Source organism: Anabrus simplex, chromosome 13 (genome assembly GCF_040414725.1).
Source record: "Anabrus simplex isolate iqAnaSimp1 chromosome 13, ASM4041472v1, whole genome shotgun sequence".
Taxonomy (NCBI): Eukaryota; Metazoa; Arthropoda; class Insecta; order Orthoptera; family Tettigoniidae; genus Anabrus; species Anabrus simplex.
In genome coordinates this window covers 21,502,693-21,521,463 of record NC_090277.1, presented here as the reverse complement: position 1 = coordinate 21,521,463, position 18,771 = coordinate 21,502,693, and the positions used below count along the sequence as shown (strand labels likewise).

The 18,771-nt window shown below is 39.9% G+C and overlaps 1 protein-coding gene across 3 annotated transcripts in view; it reads left to right on the top strand.

Annotated features, from left to right (window-relative positions):
- Nucleotides 1–18,389, top strand: part of LOC136884905 (uncharacterized) — a 119,676-nt gene extending 101,287 nt beyond the window's left edge. Inside the window, exon 3 of one of the 3 annotated variants that reach the window (XM_067157210.2) lies at nucleotides 18,209–18,389. In XM_067157210.2, the coding sequence (XP_067013311.1) occupies nucleotides 18,209–18,289 (81 nt within the window). In that variant the 3' untranslated portion in view covers nucleotides 18,290–18,389. Of the gene's footprint in view, nucleotides 1–16,515; nucleotides 16,784–17,078; nucleotides 17,208–18,208 lie in introns of those variants that run through there. The other 2 variants (XM_068230113.1, XM_067157209.2) reach the window with 2 other exon arrangements.
- Nucleotides 18,390–18,771: the final 382 nt, after the last annotated feature.

The window sequence follows — 18,771 nt, the reverse complement described above, 5'->3', positions numbered from 1 at the left end:
CTTTGTGATTTTAATTTTACCTTCTGGTCATTTTCCCTCCCGGTGTTTCGGTGCTTATTATTATTATTATTTTGATTTCTTGAAAAGTGCACGTAATACCTACCCATCCTTGCAGGGGGTCGTTTGACACATCCTAAAAGGTGGTTTTCTGTTTAAAGGAGGTTAAAAGGATGTTAAAAAAAAACTTTGGTACTGTACTAAGAAATCTTTTAGTCGTAAGAAAACTTCAGAGTTGAGGAGTGGTTTCACAAATCTGCATTATCTTAAAAAGTCCTTTAAGAACTAAATTATCATTTTCTTTATAAACGGTCGACCGTAGGGTTTTGCTTTGAGTTTAAGTATTTTCCAATTTTTAATTTTATTATTTTCCAGCGAGGATATTACTTTCTTGTTTACTTTTTTATTATTTTGATTAAATATCTTTGTTCCCCAAGGTGTTTGTGTTTTCCTTTTAAAAGGGGTGAAAATTTGGGATGACCAGGTGTATTTTATTCGCTCCTTTGGGGGCCCTGTTTAATTCTCTAATGGTAAGTGCCTTTGTTTTTCCTTCATTGGTCTTTGTCTTGCACGTTTCCACCTATCTGAACCGTGCCTTTCGTACACGGTCAGACACTTGGTGCTGTCACTTGGGGTAGTTATGCTTTTAATTGCTCTAAGTGCGACAGGAGGTAGATCTCGTGTTGATGAAGTAGGTGTTTCAGGAATAACATCTGTCCTTAAAAACTTAACACGCTTAGATGGTGAAGTATCGTTAAGTTCTTCTTCCTCATCCTCTTCTTCCTCATTGTCTTCTTCATCATCCATATTCTGCTTCTCCTCTTCCTCATCCCGCTTCTCTTCTTCTTCTTCTTCATATTTTTCTTGTTTATGCTTCTCTTTATTATCAGATGATTGCTTAGAAAGAAAACTTGTATCAATCTGGGGCAATGAAGTAGAATTAAAAATTTCTTTTAGTGGTGTATTTAGTTGCATTTTCAAAAATAAATCAGTGTCTGCGTGGATAGGTTTAAGCTCTTTTAATTTTCGTCGAATTTTGTTTCGCGCACGGATTATATGTTTTGTAGTATCTTTGCTGGATATGGACAATGTGGTGGTTTTTGATCAAATGGTGACTGTAAAACTGTATTGATGTATATAAAAGTGATCAAATCCCATGCGATATCGTCCTTAAGGAACATCAGTTTCTTTATCAATAACCGAAAAGACGTACGATGTGATGAGCAGCATGTAGCAAACATACGATTCAAGTAATTGAATGGCATATCAGTGTTAACATGATCAGCATACACATGCCGCATGTTGCGCTCATCTTGCCAAAAAGCACAATAATATTTGCGTTGTGGCGTATCAACTGCACAGGCACACGAGAATAGGTTTGACATAAAAAGATGCAATCTATTATTTATGTCACCCCATACTAAAGTATGCACGAAAAACGTTTTGCTTTTCTGTTGTGACATCGTCAAAGATCATAAGAGAATTGTGAAGCACATCACCCAGTGATGCTACCTGCTCATGTGTATTAAATGAAAATATTTCAAACCATCTTTCACCAGATCGCGCATTACAATTTGTAGAATTGTATATAGCGGTTGATAGAGTGACTAAGTGAAAGCGTAAATATTCTCGAAGCGTATACCATTTAAAGACGTAATGAGTGTGAGGAAAAGATTTGTGTTCCCACATCCCGATGGGCCAGATATAATACATCGAGTAGTAAAAGGAAACAACGTTCCACGTCGTGTTTTTGTAGTTGTACCAGAACTAGGTAAGAGATGTGGCACGATGTCACTAACAGGTAGTGTGTCTTGCTGCTGTATAATCTTTATGGTAACTGAATAATAAAGTAGGTAGGTATTAGTAATACATATATGAAACGAAAAACAGGTAACTGCCAGTTTATAATTCACTCTTGACGAGTAAAGTCGTGTACACAATGTTGAACAACGATATGCAAACATTATGAAGAATAAAAATAAAACCGTTGGATGGAACGAAGTTGTAACGGCTGCACGAAAAACTACACGAGGGGAATACAATCCGCGTGTAGCTATCACAAAGGCACTACGCGAAGCAAGAGCGAGAATTTCTCCAAAGTTCAGAAGGATGTTTTGTAAACGTGCACGAATTATTCCTGTACCAAAACGAGGAGGATTTCTTACTGCTCTGCTGGACTAGCAGCTTTATGGTGTTTGCTGGGTGGTGCTAGTGCTGTAGCAAGAACTGTTAAAGCTTTCGAAGAAGCGAAGCAACAGTTGAAAGAGGGTAAACGTCATAACAAACAATGGAGGCAATTGCATTACGAGGCAAAGGTGTACACATGAAGCTAGGGCCATACAAAAAAGGGCTTGGCATCTACATATCTCCAAAACCGTCTACTGAATGCACTGCCACATCGAGCTCTAAACCACGAAGAAGGTTTCACGTTTCCTAAATATTATTAATTAATTTCGAGGTGTGTATATGTGCGATCAACTACCGGCATGACCTCGTGAACGCTAGAGTGCTGTAATTAACTTAGACAACAGTCGCGGACCTGGAAGTAATTACGTTGCCTATGTAAATCGTAAATCTGAAGGGTTCTATTTCTATAGCTATGGAAATTTACTTCCTCCATTTGAGCTCATTCGTCATTTCGGAAGCAGTGCGGACATTGTTTACAATAAAATCCGTGTGCAAATATTCAATACACGCATGTGCGGGCGATTATATCAGACCAAGACAGTAGACGAAGTGCATCAGTGTGCACGTGATGACCAACGGTGTAAGAACGTTCGCTGTACGCGAAGAAGGACCTGAAACAACCGTCTACTTTAAGTCACCGATCGAACTCGGTCATCAGCCACATAGTCTTGGGCTAGTGTCGTTTGAAAGGTACAATAAAATGTATAATGTGTGTGATGGCATAAGCAAGTTCAATTATGAAGAGTATCTGCTAACGCCCTCATCAGGCAGTTATTTAGTAGACGATATTCATGACTACATTGAAAGTACGTTAATTGAACAGTTTAGTGAAGAGAGGTTTAGAAATAATTATTACAAGGTTTCAATTACTGTGACAACAACACTCGTAAATGTGTTATTGAGTCATCATTCAAGATTTACTTCAAATCACAACATGATTTGATTGGGTGATTGTTTGGATTCTCACTAAGAGAGCTCATACCGAACGTACGTTACTAGTCTGATCAACCTATAACACTCTTCGATGATCATCATGTAGACATTACTTGTAATATTATTACAGACTTCAATAGTAATCAACAACATTCACACGTCCCGCACGACTTTATTATTACAGAGGAAAGTAGTTATACTATTCGTGAGAAACCTTCAGTACCGTAGTTCTTTATCATCCTGTGTCTGTAAAACACATTAGTAACACCACTCTTAGGCATGTGGATAGACATAATCAGCTTATTAATTTAGATCGGTACACGTACGTATTTTACAAAATTCATCTTAAACCAGTATGAACAGGATGAACAAAATCTATAATAAACGGTGTACATTCCGAGGACATACTACATGTTTGCAAAGACTCAACGAGTTAACAGACGAAAAGCAGATTCTCGAAGATTTAAGTTATACGCTGCTACAACAAAATGGAAGAAATGCCAGACATTACGAACACAGTAGAAACTCGTGTAGGTGTATTACGAAGTGAGCTTCATTCTTATCAACCTTTTACGTTTGGATTAAGTAACAATGATGAAATTCGCTTTATTATTAATCAGTAAGATTAAAACTACCGGCATGATCTCGTGAACGCTAGAGTGCTGTAATTAACTTAGACAACAGTCACGGACCTGGAAGTTATTACGTTGCCTATGTAAATCGTAAATCTGAAGGGTTCTATTTCTATAGCTATGGAGATTTACCTCCTCCATTTGAGCTCATTCGTCATTTCGGAAGCAGTGCGGACATTGTTTACAATAAAATCCGTGTGCAAATATTCAATACACTGGATGAATAATCAGGACGTACTTTTTCTGGTATTTTACCACTAACATATATTCTCGGCTTTACAGTAGATTTTAGAGGTATTATAATCAACACAAAGCAAGAGCCAATTGTGATCGGTGATTGAAGTGATAACAATTCTCTTAAAGCAGCAGAAACACCAGTAGACTCGAAAATTACACTTCATCGTATATTATGGAGGATTCCACATGTAACATGACATTATCTGTTCGAGCAGATCTTCGATTGCTCAAGATTGTAGAAGATGATACACCATTGCATATACGTTTTCGAATTTGGAGCTGCATGAATATCCTGTGTTACAACCTACAAAAAGCATAGCTGTGTTCTTAAAATGTCACAATTTACTAAATAGCCATTGTATATTATTTGTGAATTTCAAACCCATCGTAAAATCAACCATGAAAAAGATAGATCCCAGTTTGATCATTGTAAATGAAGAAATATCAGACTATATCTGAACGGAATTAGGTATCCCTACGAAAACATAGACATTAATTTTGAGAAAAATAAATTTTGGTTGCTCTATGACATGTTTTGTAAATTCCAATCTTAGTATCACAAAGAAGATCATCCGCTGATTTCACCTGAAGAATTTAAAAATAAAGCACTGCTCTTATCATGAAGAATCTATAAAATAACCTCCTGTCGATATTCGTTTAGAATTTGAAACATCTGAATACATTCCTGCTAACACAACAGCCTATTGTCTTATTATTCGTATAAGTAATGTTACTTACAATCCGTTAACGAATATTTTTACAAGACTATAAATATGGATGGACCTTTATCATGATCAATAGTGTGTGCTTCTTCATCGTACACTATGGAACAGAAATAAGAAAAAGTCTACACGATTACAGACAATCGTCTTGATAACAAACAAAAATTGTGAATGTGCGTGCTGTTCGCCTACCAGTGTAACTAATACGCAACATCTTATTTATCTCACACATGTAAGTGATGCTATTAAGATGTTCTATAACTGTATGTATGTATGTTCAGTCTTCAGCCCTAAGGCTGGTAGGATCCTCAACAGCTCCGCCATCAGTAGTCATAGAAGGCCTAGGCATCACTGAAGAGGCGTACTAGGGAAATGAGGAGTGAGGTAGTTTCCCGTTGCTTTCCTCACCGAGCCAGATGTTGCTATTACGTATCAGTCTGCCAAGCCCACTGAAATGCATGCACCGACCGACCCTATGAGCAACGTTTTCACACCATTCATAGCCGGGACTGGCTGCATAAGTAATGGCATTACTAGCATCGCTCATACCTCAGTCACTTTCAGTTTGACAAAGCCAAGAACAAGACAGAGACAGATCAATGAAAGTAACAAAATTGCTCTAGCCAATACCAGAAGACATAGTGCACTGTAAACACTAGGCGCTGCCAGCAAAGCCGCTATAACTATAGAACCGTATATCAGAGGCCAAAACATCTGATTCAATGTTTACCACCAGGATTTTTATCTACGTACGCTGCTTCTTTCGTAGAAGCTCTTTGGGACATCCTTCCTCTCCACAGTAAGATGTCAATCGATGTGGCTTTATGCAGACCCTTTCGGCGTTATTACAAGCATCGAGGTAAGAATGGTTCGGATGATTGGGGTGGATTTAATCCGTAGATTGAAAACTTTACACAGTGTATGTATGAAAGTTTTCCCTACTTTAACGTAACTGATTATGATTCAGAAAGGAACTAAACACATGAATCGCAACAAAGTAAGAACTGTTCTAAATTTTTTGTGAAGCATAACGTACATAGTATAATATATTTTGAAAACTTAATTTCATAAACAATAAATATTTTGTGTAATTTCAATGTTGCAGGGAATTTCAATTTTTGAAGCATGCTACCTCTTCGCAGTAAGGTGTTAAGGAGTACAGCGAACTTGTCGACAGCATAACCAAGATTGTTGTATAAACGGTAGTAGTTTGTTTAATTTTGTAAATAATTGCACAATAAATATTCCACAAATTTCAAAATGTTCTTCTTATTGCATTCCCTTTACCTCCTCACACCTGCCTAAAACGTTCACACTTATACCATCTATAAGGGCATGAGTTTACTAGAGATTAACCTTGATAACGAACAAGTCAAAACATGCATAACCATGTCGACGTGATCGCTGCATGTTAAAACGAAATGACCTTAGTATGGTACGTGCTCTATTCCGTCGGAGACAAATCTGGCACAGGTGGGACAACTAAGTAGAGATGCGTTTTAGGAGGAGGAGGTGGAGAGTTGTGTATGGGGTGAGGCAAAAGTTTGCGACGGAAAAGCCAGCGTCTCAACCGTCTGGGTCATTCAGCCTAGCAGGGAAACGTAGGTCGTGGTATACAATTCCCAATTACTAGTTTGTATGCCCTAAAAGCATTCTAATCCTCTCCCCACATAACTCTCTTGTTGTTGGTTACTTGTACGTGAGCCATGTCTGCATGTGAAATTCAGAAATGTAACCATTCTGTTATTGCTAATGGCCTCTACCGGCCTAACCTTGAATGACTTAACTACTTCCATGATAGTACTAGAGAGGAAGCTCCCTCCATGGTGAACACGGATGGTCGATCTTTCGACGAGATGCTAATTTTATCTCTTTGACTCGAATGTTTGTTTTGGTTTAGAGAGATGAATAAAAATGGACCGCACACAGATCCGAGTAGCGTTTTTGACTTACAGAAGGGTTTTAAAAGATTCAAACTTAGCCTATACTACCATCCTTCTCCTTATTTTGCTGGTTAATATATTCCAGGTATGGGATTTATTTCGTATTATTTGTTCTATTATTCATAGCTGATTGATATGCGTCTTTTCGCTCCGCAGTATGAATAGGCTGCATGTTTCCTTGTGGTTATTGTAATTATGATATGCTCATACTTGGGTCTCATATTACTTCTTTTCATGTGCACTGCATTCTAATGTAATTCACCATCTAATGACTGTTTGCCCTTCGTGTCGGCGCGAGCTTTCACTCGTGTCGTACGAAGTGCCAACTCGGATGGGTTTTTGCATGACTACGGGATTTCTCTGATCCCAGAGCTAAATTCCTTTGTGCTGTGCACGCGAGTTCTGATATTAATGGGGCCTCCTTTGTGACCTTGGAGTCATGCTATATGAAACTGAGTTCGCCGTTTAACTGGCGCTGGTGCTCATATTGGTTGCCGATCCCGGCTGTGTCTGAATGTGTGCACGTATGTTGGTATGAGAAGGGAGTGAAAGAATGACGTATCGGTCTGCTAAATTTACATTTTAATCTTGTTTCTGTATCTTAATTTTGCATTTTCGTACGGTGCTTTTTCTTTTGCCTTCGCACCTGTCTTGGCCGCTCGCTTACCCATGGGACCGCCATGTTTATGTTTCTTATATTTACGCTATGTGCATGCCTGGGGTTTTCCCTTTGGTTATTTATGTTGTTTCCTTGGTCCAGAGATGTTTCTCTTTGTGCCATGCTGATATCTTACATATATTATTTTCCTGCTCGGAGTTTTTCTTCTTGATGCGTGCGTGTTTGACGATCTATGGTGATTGTTGGTATGAGGGTGGAGTTGAAACGATGTGTGTGAAAGACGATACGATATGAAACTCGTGGAAAGAACGATCTGTTTGATCTGTGACACTAATGTTAATACTGGCATATTCAATAATGATATTGTATTTAACTGAGTGAGCTCGCCGAAAGTTTAATTTTATCTTGGGGTGTGATAACGTCATGCTCACATAACAGTCTTATGTCATCAACTGGACCAAGTCTACTCATGTATGTATCCGTTCTTTTCCTCTTAATTGATTTATTTTATTTTTTCCTTTTACCTTTATTTTACGATATTAATAAACCCTCATTACGTGTACTTGAATTGCACGACTAACGAACCAAGAAGTACTCAGAAGGGCAAGAGCAAGTCGGGAACTCGTTCAAACAATAAAATTCCGGAAGATCTCTTACCTTGGCCACATCCTTAGAAATGACCGTTACCTCATCTTACAGCGGATTGTACAAGGCGAAATACAGGGTCGAAGAGGTGTCGGGAGGAGGCGAACATCATGGCTTGGAAACATCAAAGACTGGACTGGAATTCACAGTGTTGAAAGACTTTTCCACCTAGCAAGAGATCGTTCTGCATTCGCCACAGTGATCGCCAACGTCAGGGGGACCTGATACGGTACTATGAAGAAGAAGAAGAAGTATTAGTCTCTTACTATTTTTAATTGGTAATGAGGCTCCTTACCAGTTCAGGCTGTTTATCTTTGGCCTTTCCTAGTCGCGATCTACGCCTCAAATCTCTCACGGTATTTAATTGTGAACCGGGCGTATCTGTTGCGCCATCTTTAAGAGCGAGGTAGATGCTAATCAAAGAACATCTAGCTTATCTCAAGTTATGTTTTGACTGTAATTGTTATGCACGAAGTAAATATAAATACAAATATATATGATGTGACTTAGGTTAATAAATTTATGGTGATTGTTGGTATGAGGGTGGAGTTGAAACGATGTGTGTGAAAGACGATACGATATTAAACTCGTGGAAAGAACTATCTGTTTGATCTGTGACACTAATGTTAATACTGGCATATTGTATTATTTCTGTCACCGAATAACAACATTTTGGAATGTATGTACTGTAAATCATGTGATCGTTTGAGTGAGATCGTAATTTGTGTGTGTCCACTGTTTGAAATGTCCGTACTACAAATCACGTGATCTTCTGAAGTAGATTGCATTTTGTGTGTTTCCACTGTTTGGAATGTATGTACTCCAAATCATGTGATCTTCTGAAGTAGATCGTAATTTGTGTGTTTCCACTGTTTGGAATGTACGTACTACACATCACGTGATCGACTGAATTAGATCGTAATTTGTGTGTGTCCACTGTTTGCAACGGATGTACTACAAATCACGGGATCGTCTGAAGTAGATCGCAATTTGTGTGTGTCCTCTTAAGGTGTTTATCTTGCCCGTGTGAATGGTGAGAGATATCACTGTGCACAGTGTGCTTTTTCTATCTAATTCCTGCAACGTCTCTCTCTTCCACTATTATATCTTAGTTATTCTCATGTCTTTGCTCCATTCCTCTGTCTATAAGTTATCAACATTACTCGTATCAGATGCCTACATAAATGTAAGGAACGTACACAAGATACATAAAGAAGAGGAGTGATTTGACCTAACTCTAATTATTTACAGTAATTAAGTGTAAAATAACTCATCACATGGTTTTTGTCTAGAAGCGTGCCAGAGCGACGGTAAGTGTTGCTCAGAGCAGGGCACTGACACATGTCAGATGATTTGGTGTCATGAAACCCAGTTCACAACTCACAGTTACACGGACCTGCAGAGTCCACATCGCGCCTCCCCAAGATCCTAACGTGTTTTCGTATCGCTGCCAGCAGGTGGCACCAGGAACTGGTAGTACAGACTGACGACATTATATTTTCGTTTTATTGTAATTAGTAAGAATAAGGTTTCGATTTTCACATGGGGTCGATATTGTTTTCAGCCTCAAGCCCAGATATTTTGTGAAAAGGGAACTATTGCCCATTTTCACCTTCAACGATCCAAATCCATATTTTGTCCATCTCCCGCTTACATTGCTGTGGTACAGTGTTAACCGCTGGTTCTCAGCTGTGGTTGCAGCCATATATCTGTTCGTCTGTGGAAGAAATACCCTCAGAATTGTCGTAGAGCTAGAATCACGCTATCACGCTGAAATCTTTGAAGAAAGTTGAACTGGTGACGTACCTCGTAGGCGGAGCGCTGTGTAAGCGAGTGCGGAACAGAGCGGGAAAAGCAGACATTTACACACAGATCTTATTTAATTAGGTATAACAGTTAGAGATTGAGTTGATGATACCGGATGTAAAGCGTAACTATTTGATACGTAACGTTTTCATTAAGCAGAGGTTCGCTAAAGAATCGCAATGTACTGTACCGGTAACTAAAAATAGAAGAAACGTAATACGTAAGAGTTTGTTTTTCTATGAAGCGATATATTGTTGAGAATTATTAAATAAATAAATGCTTTATGTGGATATATCCACGCTTCTTCATTTTCTCTACATGCAGGAGAGTGTACTGTGAAATATTACGGATTAGGATGGCAAGAAAATTAAACGCGTGTGAATGATTTATGATACATTTCGGAACAACCTTTCTATGTAACGTTTTAAAACACACTGGAAATAATATTTACAATAAAGAGCTTCAATTTTACATTGATCACATTTCTCGATTCGAAACAGCTCTCTCATTCACATGAACCGAGACGTATTTTCTAGTTCTGATTCATTGTCCCATGAAAAGTATACATTTTTTGGTACATCTGCCACATGGTAACTCTTTTCAGTTCTTGCGTAATAACTCTGTACCTGTGGTGATGTCTAATTTAAAATAATAAGTTGTCATGCTGGTGTAATTAACCGGTAGCAGTAAATACATTATCGTTATTGTAGAACAACTGCCATGCAACTGACGAGAGAATTTCATTCTGTAACTTTAATTTACTGCTTATGTTACATCTTCGCGATGTGAACAGTCACGCGACAATTTCACAATATCATGAGCTGGATAAAGATCTCTATAGGCAGTAAATTCTTTCTTCTCTTGGGAATGCTGAGCAAACATAACGTTCAGACATCTCAGGATGACATTTCCTGCTGTGTACTCAGAATACTTGGTGAGTGACTCGCGATTTGTACCACAGCAAAGTAGAGATGGTGCCATCTGAAGGAACCGTGATACATAGATAACAGAAGCATCACTTCTGTCGATGGCTCAATCTGTCCCAGTAAACATTCCCTGTATGCTCATCTGAATTACTCTGCATTGGGATTATTTCTGTTTCTTCCCATATTATATTATGTACGCATGAAAAGTGCATTTGTAAATGATCGCTAATCGCTTGTGCAGCTAACGTCTCCTGTCATTAAGTACACACCGATCCCGTAGAGAAATGGTACAAGTGTTGGACACCCACACACATGTTCTGAACAGAGAGGAGTACCTTGCTGCTTGAGATACCACTTGACTCTCTTCACTGTCTCTTCAGCCATTTGTCTTCTAGTGAGAACCTGTGACGAGAATTCGTGCTTTACAGTGGCGAAAATTAAGATGAGATTTCAATACACGCACTATCATATAATAGAAAAGAAATGAACTTACCTGAAATAAGATCCTTTTTTTCTCGAACAAAAGCATGTGAAACAGAAAGGCATATTCAGTCTAGAATAAAAAGCCAAATTATAGAATAACTTCAATTAAAGAAGAACTTGGCGCACATGCAGATTACACAGACAGCTGTTGTCGTTAGCTGGTACATTCATATCATGGCGGGACATAGTGTTGCTTGCCTCCGCCCGGAGCGCTAATGGAGCTGTTATAACCCCTCTACGGTACCTAAAGCCATACGATTATTATTATTATTATTGTTATTATTATTATTATTATTATTATTATTATTATTATTATTATTATTATTATTATTATTATTAGGAAACTTCATATGGTTAACTAATGAGCTTAAGGGTACGAGGACCAGAAAAGTCATAAAAAGTTACATTATTTTTTCACGTCTAATGTGTATGTTCCTGTAACGAAACCAGCACAGTTAGCTGCAAATATATCTTAGGAAACATGCGAGCTTCTTCAATTGGCTACAAGGGAAACTTGTAAAGCGTACGTTTTCTTAAATGAGACATGTTCCCACCTCCACCTCACTATGCGTTCCTAGAAGGCAGATACGAGGTGTGGAACACAGCTCATACAGTGGAATTTCGATGTCTTGAATCACCTCTGTAGCTAAATTTTACATCGAGTTATCAAAATTTCGAGACATAGAGTAGAAAATGCAGTTCTTGAACATTTATAGCACATAATTGAATCATATGTATCTATGGGCTTATACTGAAAACATTATTTTTAACAGTATTGAAGAATACACAAACAAATTCTATTTTACACCATAACTTTAATTACAACCCTTATTACAGCAACTTTTTAAAACACTGGATACATTACATTCAGTAGTGAAACAAGGAACCTACCTTTGGAAAAAACCCGTTCGTCGCCTCTGTTACTTTAAACCTTTCCTCCTATCACGTTGAAACTTCTCTTCAATTAACTCAGTCGAGATTCGTAAATGGAGCTTGTCATCCGCGACTTTGCGGGTTGTTTTCGTACGCAACTGGTAATTATTCACACCCGAGAAACAGCGAGGCTTCGCCGATCTTTCGATCACTAGAAGTTTTAGTTCTTCGGTTCTCGTCATATTAGCTCCCAGCATCACTGTAAACCTTTCTTTGCTTTTAAACCATTCCTCACAATCCACAAATTCCGTGTTCCACGGTTATTGTTGTACAAATTTCGAGTTACTGAGTATTTTTGCTTCAAGGGAGGAAATGTTTGCTTCAAGAAATCGAGGAATTCGTATAGCCGAATTTCGAATAATAGAGAAATAAATACATACGAAGAATAGCACGAACGACGAGGGAAATTTAAGTGACATCAAGATACTGAAAATTCAAGAAATGGAGTTTCGAGATATCGAGGTTCGACTGATACAAGGAAACATCGCCAATGGTTAAATCGTCGATCGCGATGAAACTTTGAAAACACATTGAGGTACACGTAAAAACGATGTCGGCATCAATTTTTGGTGCCAACATTCATTAGGGCGTTAACCACGGGGCCTAAAAGTTGCGACATTTCAAATTCCGCGCGATCAGCGATGAATACCTGCTGGCCAATGCTAAGCTTGCACACGGCGTGCTTGGAGACACGCCTCTGCACCTCCTCCCCTCCACGCTCCAATTGGTTCGCCACCGCACGTTTCCCTTCCCCCTCGCCAGCCCGTTTTCTTAGCTTTCGAAGAGAACCGGTGCTACACTTTGGGTAATCTATCAGCCTACCTCATATCTCTCCTTTGTAATTTCCACATTGTATTAGTCAGTTTAAGTTTTCTGAAATGTTTATGAAAACGTTTGCACCTGGCGAGTTGGCCGTGCGGTTAGAGGCGCACGACTGTGAGATTGCATCCGGGAGATTGTGGGTTCGAATCCCACTGTCGGCAACCCTGAAGATGGTTTTGCGTGGTTTCCCATTTTCACACCAGGTTGTACCTTAATTAAGGCTACGGCCGCTTCCTTCCGACTCCTAGGCCATTCCTCTCCCATCGCCGCCATAAAACCTATCTATGTCGGTGCGACGTAAAGCAAAAAAATGGCGCCTGTTGTTAATTGTGTTTTGTTTCGGTTTTCTTTTCACTATTTTTTAATGTTTCGAATGGACCGAAGATTGTTTTTGTTTACTATCAGTTACTGGCGGGGAGTTTGCCCGATGTAATGTAGGCCTATACGGAGTAATTTATTGTGTTGCCTTGTAATTGTTTGTTGTTGTAGTACCAGTTCGTACAATAGCCATTTAACTTTTTGCTTATATACCCAGAAGTGTGATACTTTAATATCGGTACTTGTTGAATACATAGACCTTCGTCAGCTATAACGCAAAAGTACCGGTACAGTAAGACTACAGGCCTGCCTGTGATTACTGTATATCTACTGCATATATAAATGCACATCTTTTTTATTTTTCAAGGCTTTTCTTATTACGTCAAACTTTACTACATTCCATGTCATACTATGCTTATGCATTAAATGTATTTATATTCGACAACCATTGCTGCAATTGAAATGTGTTGTGCCTGTCACTGCAAAACATAAATAAATCGTTCAGTACAAGCACAAATAAAAACATTCTACCTATAGGCCTATTCCTTATACCAGAGTACGCAATACGGAAAATACCAGTAGTTTCAAACTCGGAGTTTATAATTGTTGTTGTTGCCGTCCGCGATGTCATTTCGTTATGACATAACTGCTAGCGTACACAAAATGGGTGGGGATGGGGTGGGGGGAAGGGGAGATAAAATGAAGATCTGGACCTATAACCAGGTTTTGATATCCCGAGGTACCGAATCTCATTACATTCAATGAGATCCTCTACCCGGGCACGTCATTTCTTTACATAAAAAGGTATTTAACGTTGTTTAAAGGCGGGAGATTTATTTAGTGGTGCACGATTTAATTTAATTAATTCCATATGTATGTCAAATCTAAAGGACACTACTGACAGCTTTAAGCCGTTTTAGAAGTAAATAATAATTTAAGCGTAGATAGGACGCAGTTCCCCATCCCACGTTTGACCGCGCCCGGTGGTACTTAACTCGGAGTTGTACCCACGAATGTGACAACTCACCGGAATTAGCAGGAAAGAAAATGTGACATTTGAATAAAATACGGGTATATTAGTGTATGTTATTTATTATCATTATGTGTGAAACGGAACGTTATTTAAAGGATTTCAATAATTATAGTACGAAAAGAAGCAAAGTATAGAGCCGGTCCCGTTGAACAGCTAAGCAGCCGGCAAGCACAGGGAAAAGGGAGACGTGCGGTGGCGAACCAATTGGAGCGTGGAGGGGAGGAGGTGCAGAGGTGTGTCTCCAAGCACGCAGTATGCAGGCTTGGCATTGGCCAGCAGATATTCATCGCTGATCGCGCGGAATTTGAAATGTCGCAACTTTTAGGCCCCGTAGTAAACGCCCTAATGAATGTTGGCACCCAAAATTGATGCCGATATCGTTTTCACGTGTACCTCAATGTGTTTTCCAAGTTTCTTTGCGATCGGCGACTTGGCCATTGTCAATGTTCCCTTGTTAGACGTGCTGCCTCAAGTGAGAAATCAATGTGGCACAATGTACCAGCGAGCAGTTATCTGGAGATAAGACCCCACGTCTTGTGCAGATATCTGCTTGATACAGCGCTGTTCGAGAACGAGAGGAGGAGACTGCAGTGTTATTACTTGAATGGGACAATTCATCCCTTGTTTCGTGTCTAACTGCTATACTTACGGTCACACCACTACCCTCCAGCGGCAGCCCAGTGTTCATACGTCTACTGGAGCCGGAGTTGCCAAATCGCTCGACACAAAGACTGAAGAGAGTGATTTGGTAACCTCTCCACACCAAACAAGGATCACTTAGAACTCGTTAACTAAGCAGGGTGCAGACTACTGGCTTCTAGGAACTGAGGTCTTGTGTTACAACAGGGCGGTTTCGGGGCTTGTAGATGCTCAGGGGTTGACACCTGCCAATATTCTGAGTCACAGGGAAACCTTTCAACAGATACCAAACATATTTTGAGTAACCCCCACCATTCTCACAACGTCTTGATGTCTTGAATGTGCGAGTGGCTTCGTCCAACGATAACCACTTCCCCCATTGCACGATTAGTGACACACACACACTGACACATCCAGACGGCAGTAGAGCACACTGTTATGCAATATTCCAAACTCCATCTCACTGTGAGTTCGAGCGGTGTTCTGTGACACTTCCACTTCCTTCTTGAGAGCATACTTCAATGGAGTGAAATACTTTCTCGATACACTGATAAGTCTTCATTGCAGACCCTAATATCTCCTCCGAAGTGTGACATAAATTGTGGCTGTTGATGAAATAAGTCGATAGATGCACATTCCTCACCCGAAGTCTTGTAACAAAGGAACCTGCTAAATGGGCCTGGAAACACGTTTACGTGCCCTCAATTCAAATCTTTGTCATCGCGAAAATAGCTCAGGAATGGGATGACACAAATAAGTTATGCAACTTATATCAAAAGTAAACACCGAATACATCTTACTTAACAGTTTTGAAAACACTTCCAAACCAAAATCGACAATACACAAGAGGTTCGAATCTCCAACTATTTCTTGTAATTGCCTAATTTTCACCCGAGTAGAACATTGAAATAGTAGCAAGCTTTCCTTTTATTTTATGTGTTGAGTGATCAGCTCGAAGGTTGGTCGCATCCTCAACCTTTTCCATAGGCCTCACTGAATAGGTGTACAAGAGAAATTAAAGCCGTAAGTAGACAACGTTTCAATTCGAACACCACGTGTCGACTGACCATGTTTTCCAATCACCAAAGAACAAATGGTAAAAAGTGGAATGGTATCGACAGGTCGAAATCTGTTCTGAAAAGGGAAACCCCTGTGGTCACTCTGACAATCTCATACCCAATAATTGTCTGAACTGAAACCACAAACGAGGGTGGATTTATCGATTTATTTTTAACAAAGTTTAATGAGTAGGTAACAAGCAATTAAGTACAAAAATATATTTATGTTTCAACACAAGAACCAAGTCCCTCGAGATAGTCTTTGTATCGTGACAGCTGCCTCGTTAGTACCCTAGAGGATGGCTGCCCAGTTGCTTCTTCATTCAACCCAACTGGCGACCTCTTAGTGAATTCTTCAGTGGCCCGAAGTAACAGAAACAGTTTCTGGTTGTCGTTCAAGATTTATCCAAATCTCTTCAAATAATCTGGGCCCTCTAGAAATGTTGGTGCATCCTATACCTCACTCCTCCTCACATCTTCGCCCACTATTTACCGCTCGCTCCGCCTGCAACACCCCGACCCATCCTTCACTTCCACTAGATGGAGAATATTTGGTAAGAAAGTGCTCCTATTGTGTTCCAGCTGGAGGAGGGCGAGATAGACGTGCGACTCAACTCGTTCAAGGGCTGCTTTGTGCAGAGTGCGACTCGTACTCGGCCGTGAGAAGGTGCTGATGTCCAGTATGAGTGCTACCACACATTTTAAAAAAAAGGGGACTTTTAGTTATTGTATTATATTACATTTGCAGTCCGACTGTACATGAAAGATGAAAATAAAAATTTTATATCAAATTTCTTGGGATGTCTTCAACGTATTCTGTATTCTTTGTATCGTGACAGCTGCCTCGTTAGTACCCTAGAGGATGGCTGCCCAGCTGCTTCTTCATCCAACCCAACTGGTGACCTCTTAGTGAATTCTTCAGTGGCCCGAAGTAACAGAAGCAGTTTCTGGTTGTCGTACAAGATTTATCCAAATCTCTTCAAATAATCTGGGCCCTCTAGAAATGTTGGTGCATCCTGTACCTCACTCCTCCTCACATCTTCGCCCACTATTTACCGCTCGCTCCGCCTGCAACACCCCGACCCATCCTTCACTTCCACTAGATGGAGAATATTTCTTAAGAAAGTGCTCCTATTGTGTTTCAGCTGGAGGAGGGCGAGATAGACGTGCGACTCAACTCGTTCAAGGGCTGCTTTGTGCAGAGTGCGACTCGTACTCGGCCGTGAGAAGGTGCTGATGTCCAGTATGAGTGCTACCACACATTTAAAAAAAAAAGGGGACTTTTAGTCATTGTATTATATTACATTTGCAGTCCGACTGTACATGAAAGATGAAAATAAAAATTTTATATCAAATTTCTTGGGATGTCTTCAACGTATTCTGTATTCTTTGTATCGTGACAGCTGCCTCGTTAGTACCCTAGAGGATGGCTGCCCAGCTGCTTCTTCATCCAACCCAACTGGTGACCTCTTAGTGAATTCTTCAGTGGCCCGAAGTAACAGAAGCAGTTTCTGGTTGTCGTACAAGATTTATCCAAATATCTTAAAATAATCTGGGCCCTCTAGAAATGTTGGTGCATCCTATACCTCACTCCTCCTCACATCTTCGCCCACTATTTACCGCTCGCTCCGCCTGCAACACCCCGACCCATCCTTCACTTCCACTAGATGGAGAATATTTCTTAAGAAAGTGCTCCTATTGTGTTTCAGCTGGAGGAGGGCGAGATAAACGTGCGACTCAACTCGTTCAAGGGCTGCTTTGTGCAGAGTGCGACTCATACTCGGCCGTGAGAAGGTGCTGATGTCCAGTATGAGTGCTACCACACATTTTAAAAAAGGGGACTTTTAGTTATTGTATTATATTATATTATATTTGCAGTTCGACTGTACATGAAAGATGAAAATAAAAATTTTATATCAAATTTCTTGGGATGTCTTCAGCGTATTCTGTATTCTTTGTATCGTGACAGCTGCCTCGTTAGTACCCTAGAGGATGGCTGCCCAGCTGCTTCTTCATCCAACCCAACTGGTGACCTCTAAGTGAATTCTTCAGTGGCCCGAAGTAACAGAAACAGTTTCTGGTTGTCGTACAAGATTTATCCAAATATCTTAAAATAATCTGGGCCCTGTAGAAATGTTGGTGCATCCTATACCTCACTCCTCCTCACATCTTCGCCCACTATTTAACGCTCGCTCCGCCTGCAACACCCCGGCCCCTCCTTCACTTCCACCAGATGGAGATTATTTGGTAAGACAGTGCTCCTATTGTGTTCCAGCTGGAGGAGGGCGAGATAGACGTGCGACTCAACTCGTTCAAGGGCTGCTTTGTGCAGAGAGCGACTCGTACTCGGCCGTGAGAAGGTGCTGATGTCCAGTATGAGTGCTACCACACATTAAAAAAAAAAGGGGACTTTTAGTTATTGTACTATATTACATTTGCAGTTCGACTGTACATGAAAGATGAAAATAAAAATTTTATATCAAATTTCTTGGGATGTCTTCAACGTATTCTGTCTGCCATATAGCGTAAGTTCCATTCCACGTTCTAATCCAGCCACGGTTCATTTGACTTCCCCATTTGCAAAAATCCCACAGAGATATTAACCAGGTGCGACCCAGAATTCATGGCAGGCGACTTATTGCTGAAATACCTCATAGCAAATATGCAAATATATGAATCATATATTTCAAGTCCTACACAGGAATGATGCCATGTTCGTAAATATTTCGTGCATCTCAAATGGAAATATATCGTAAAAATACTTGTTTTACGAGTTGCATTACATACTTTTCATCTGAAGCAATGGGTCATTCAAATAGGTTGTTTAGAAGCGCTGCA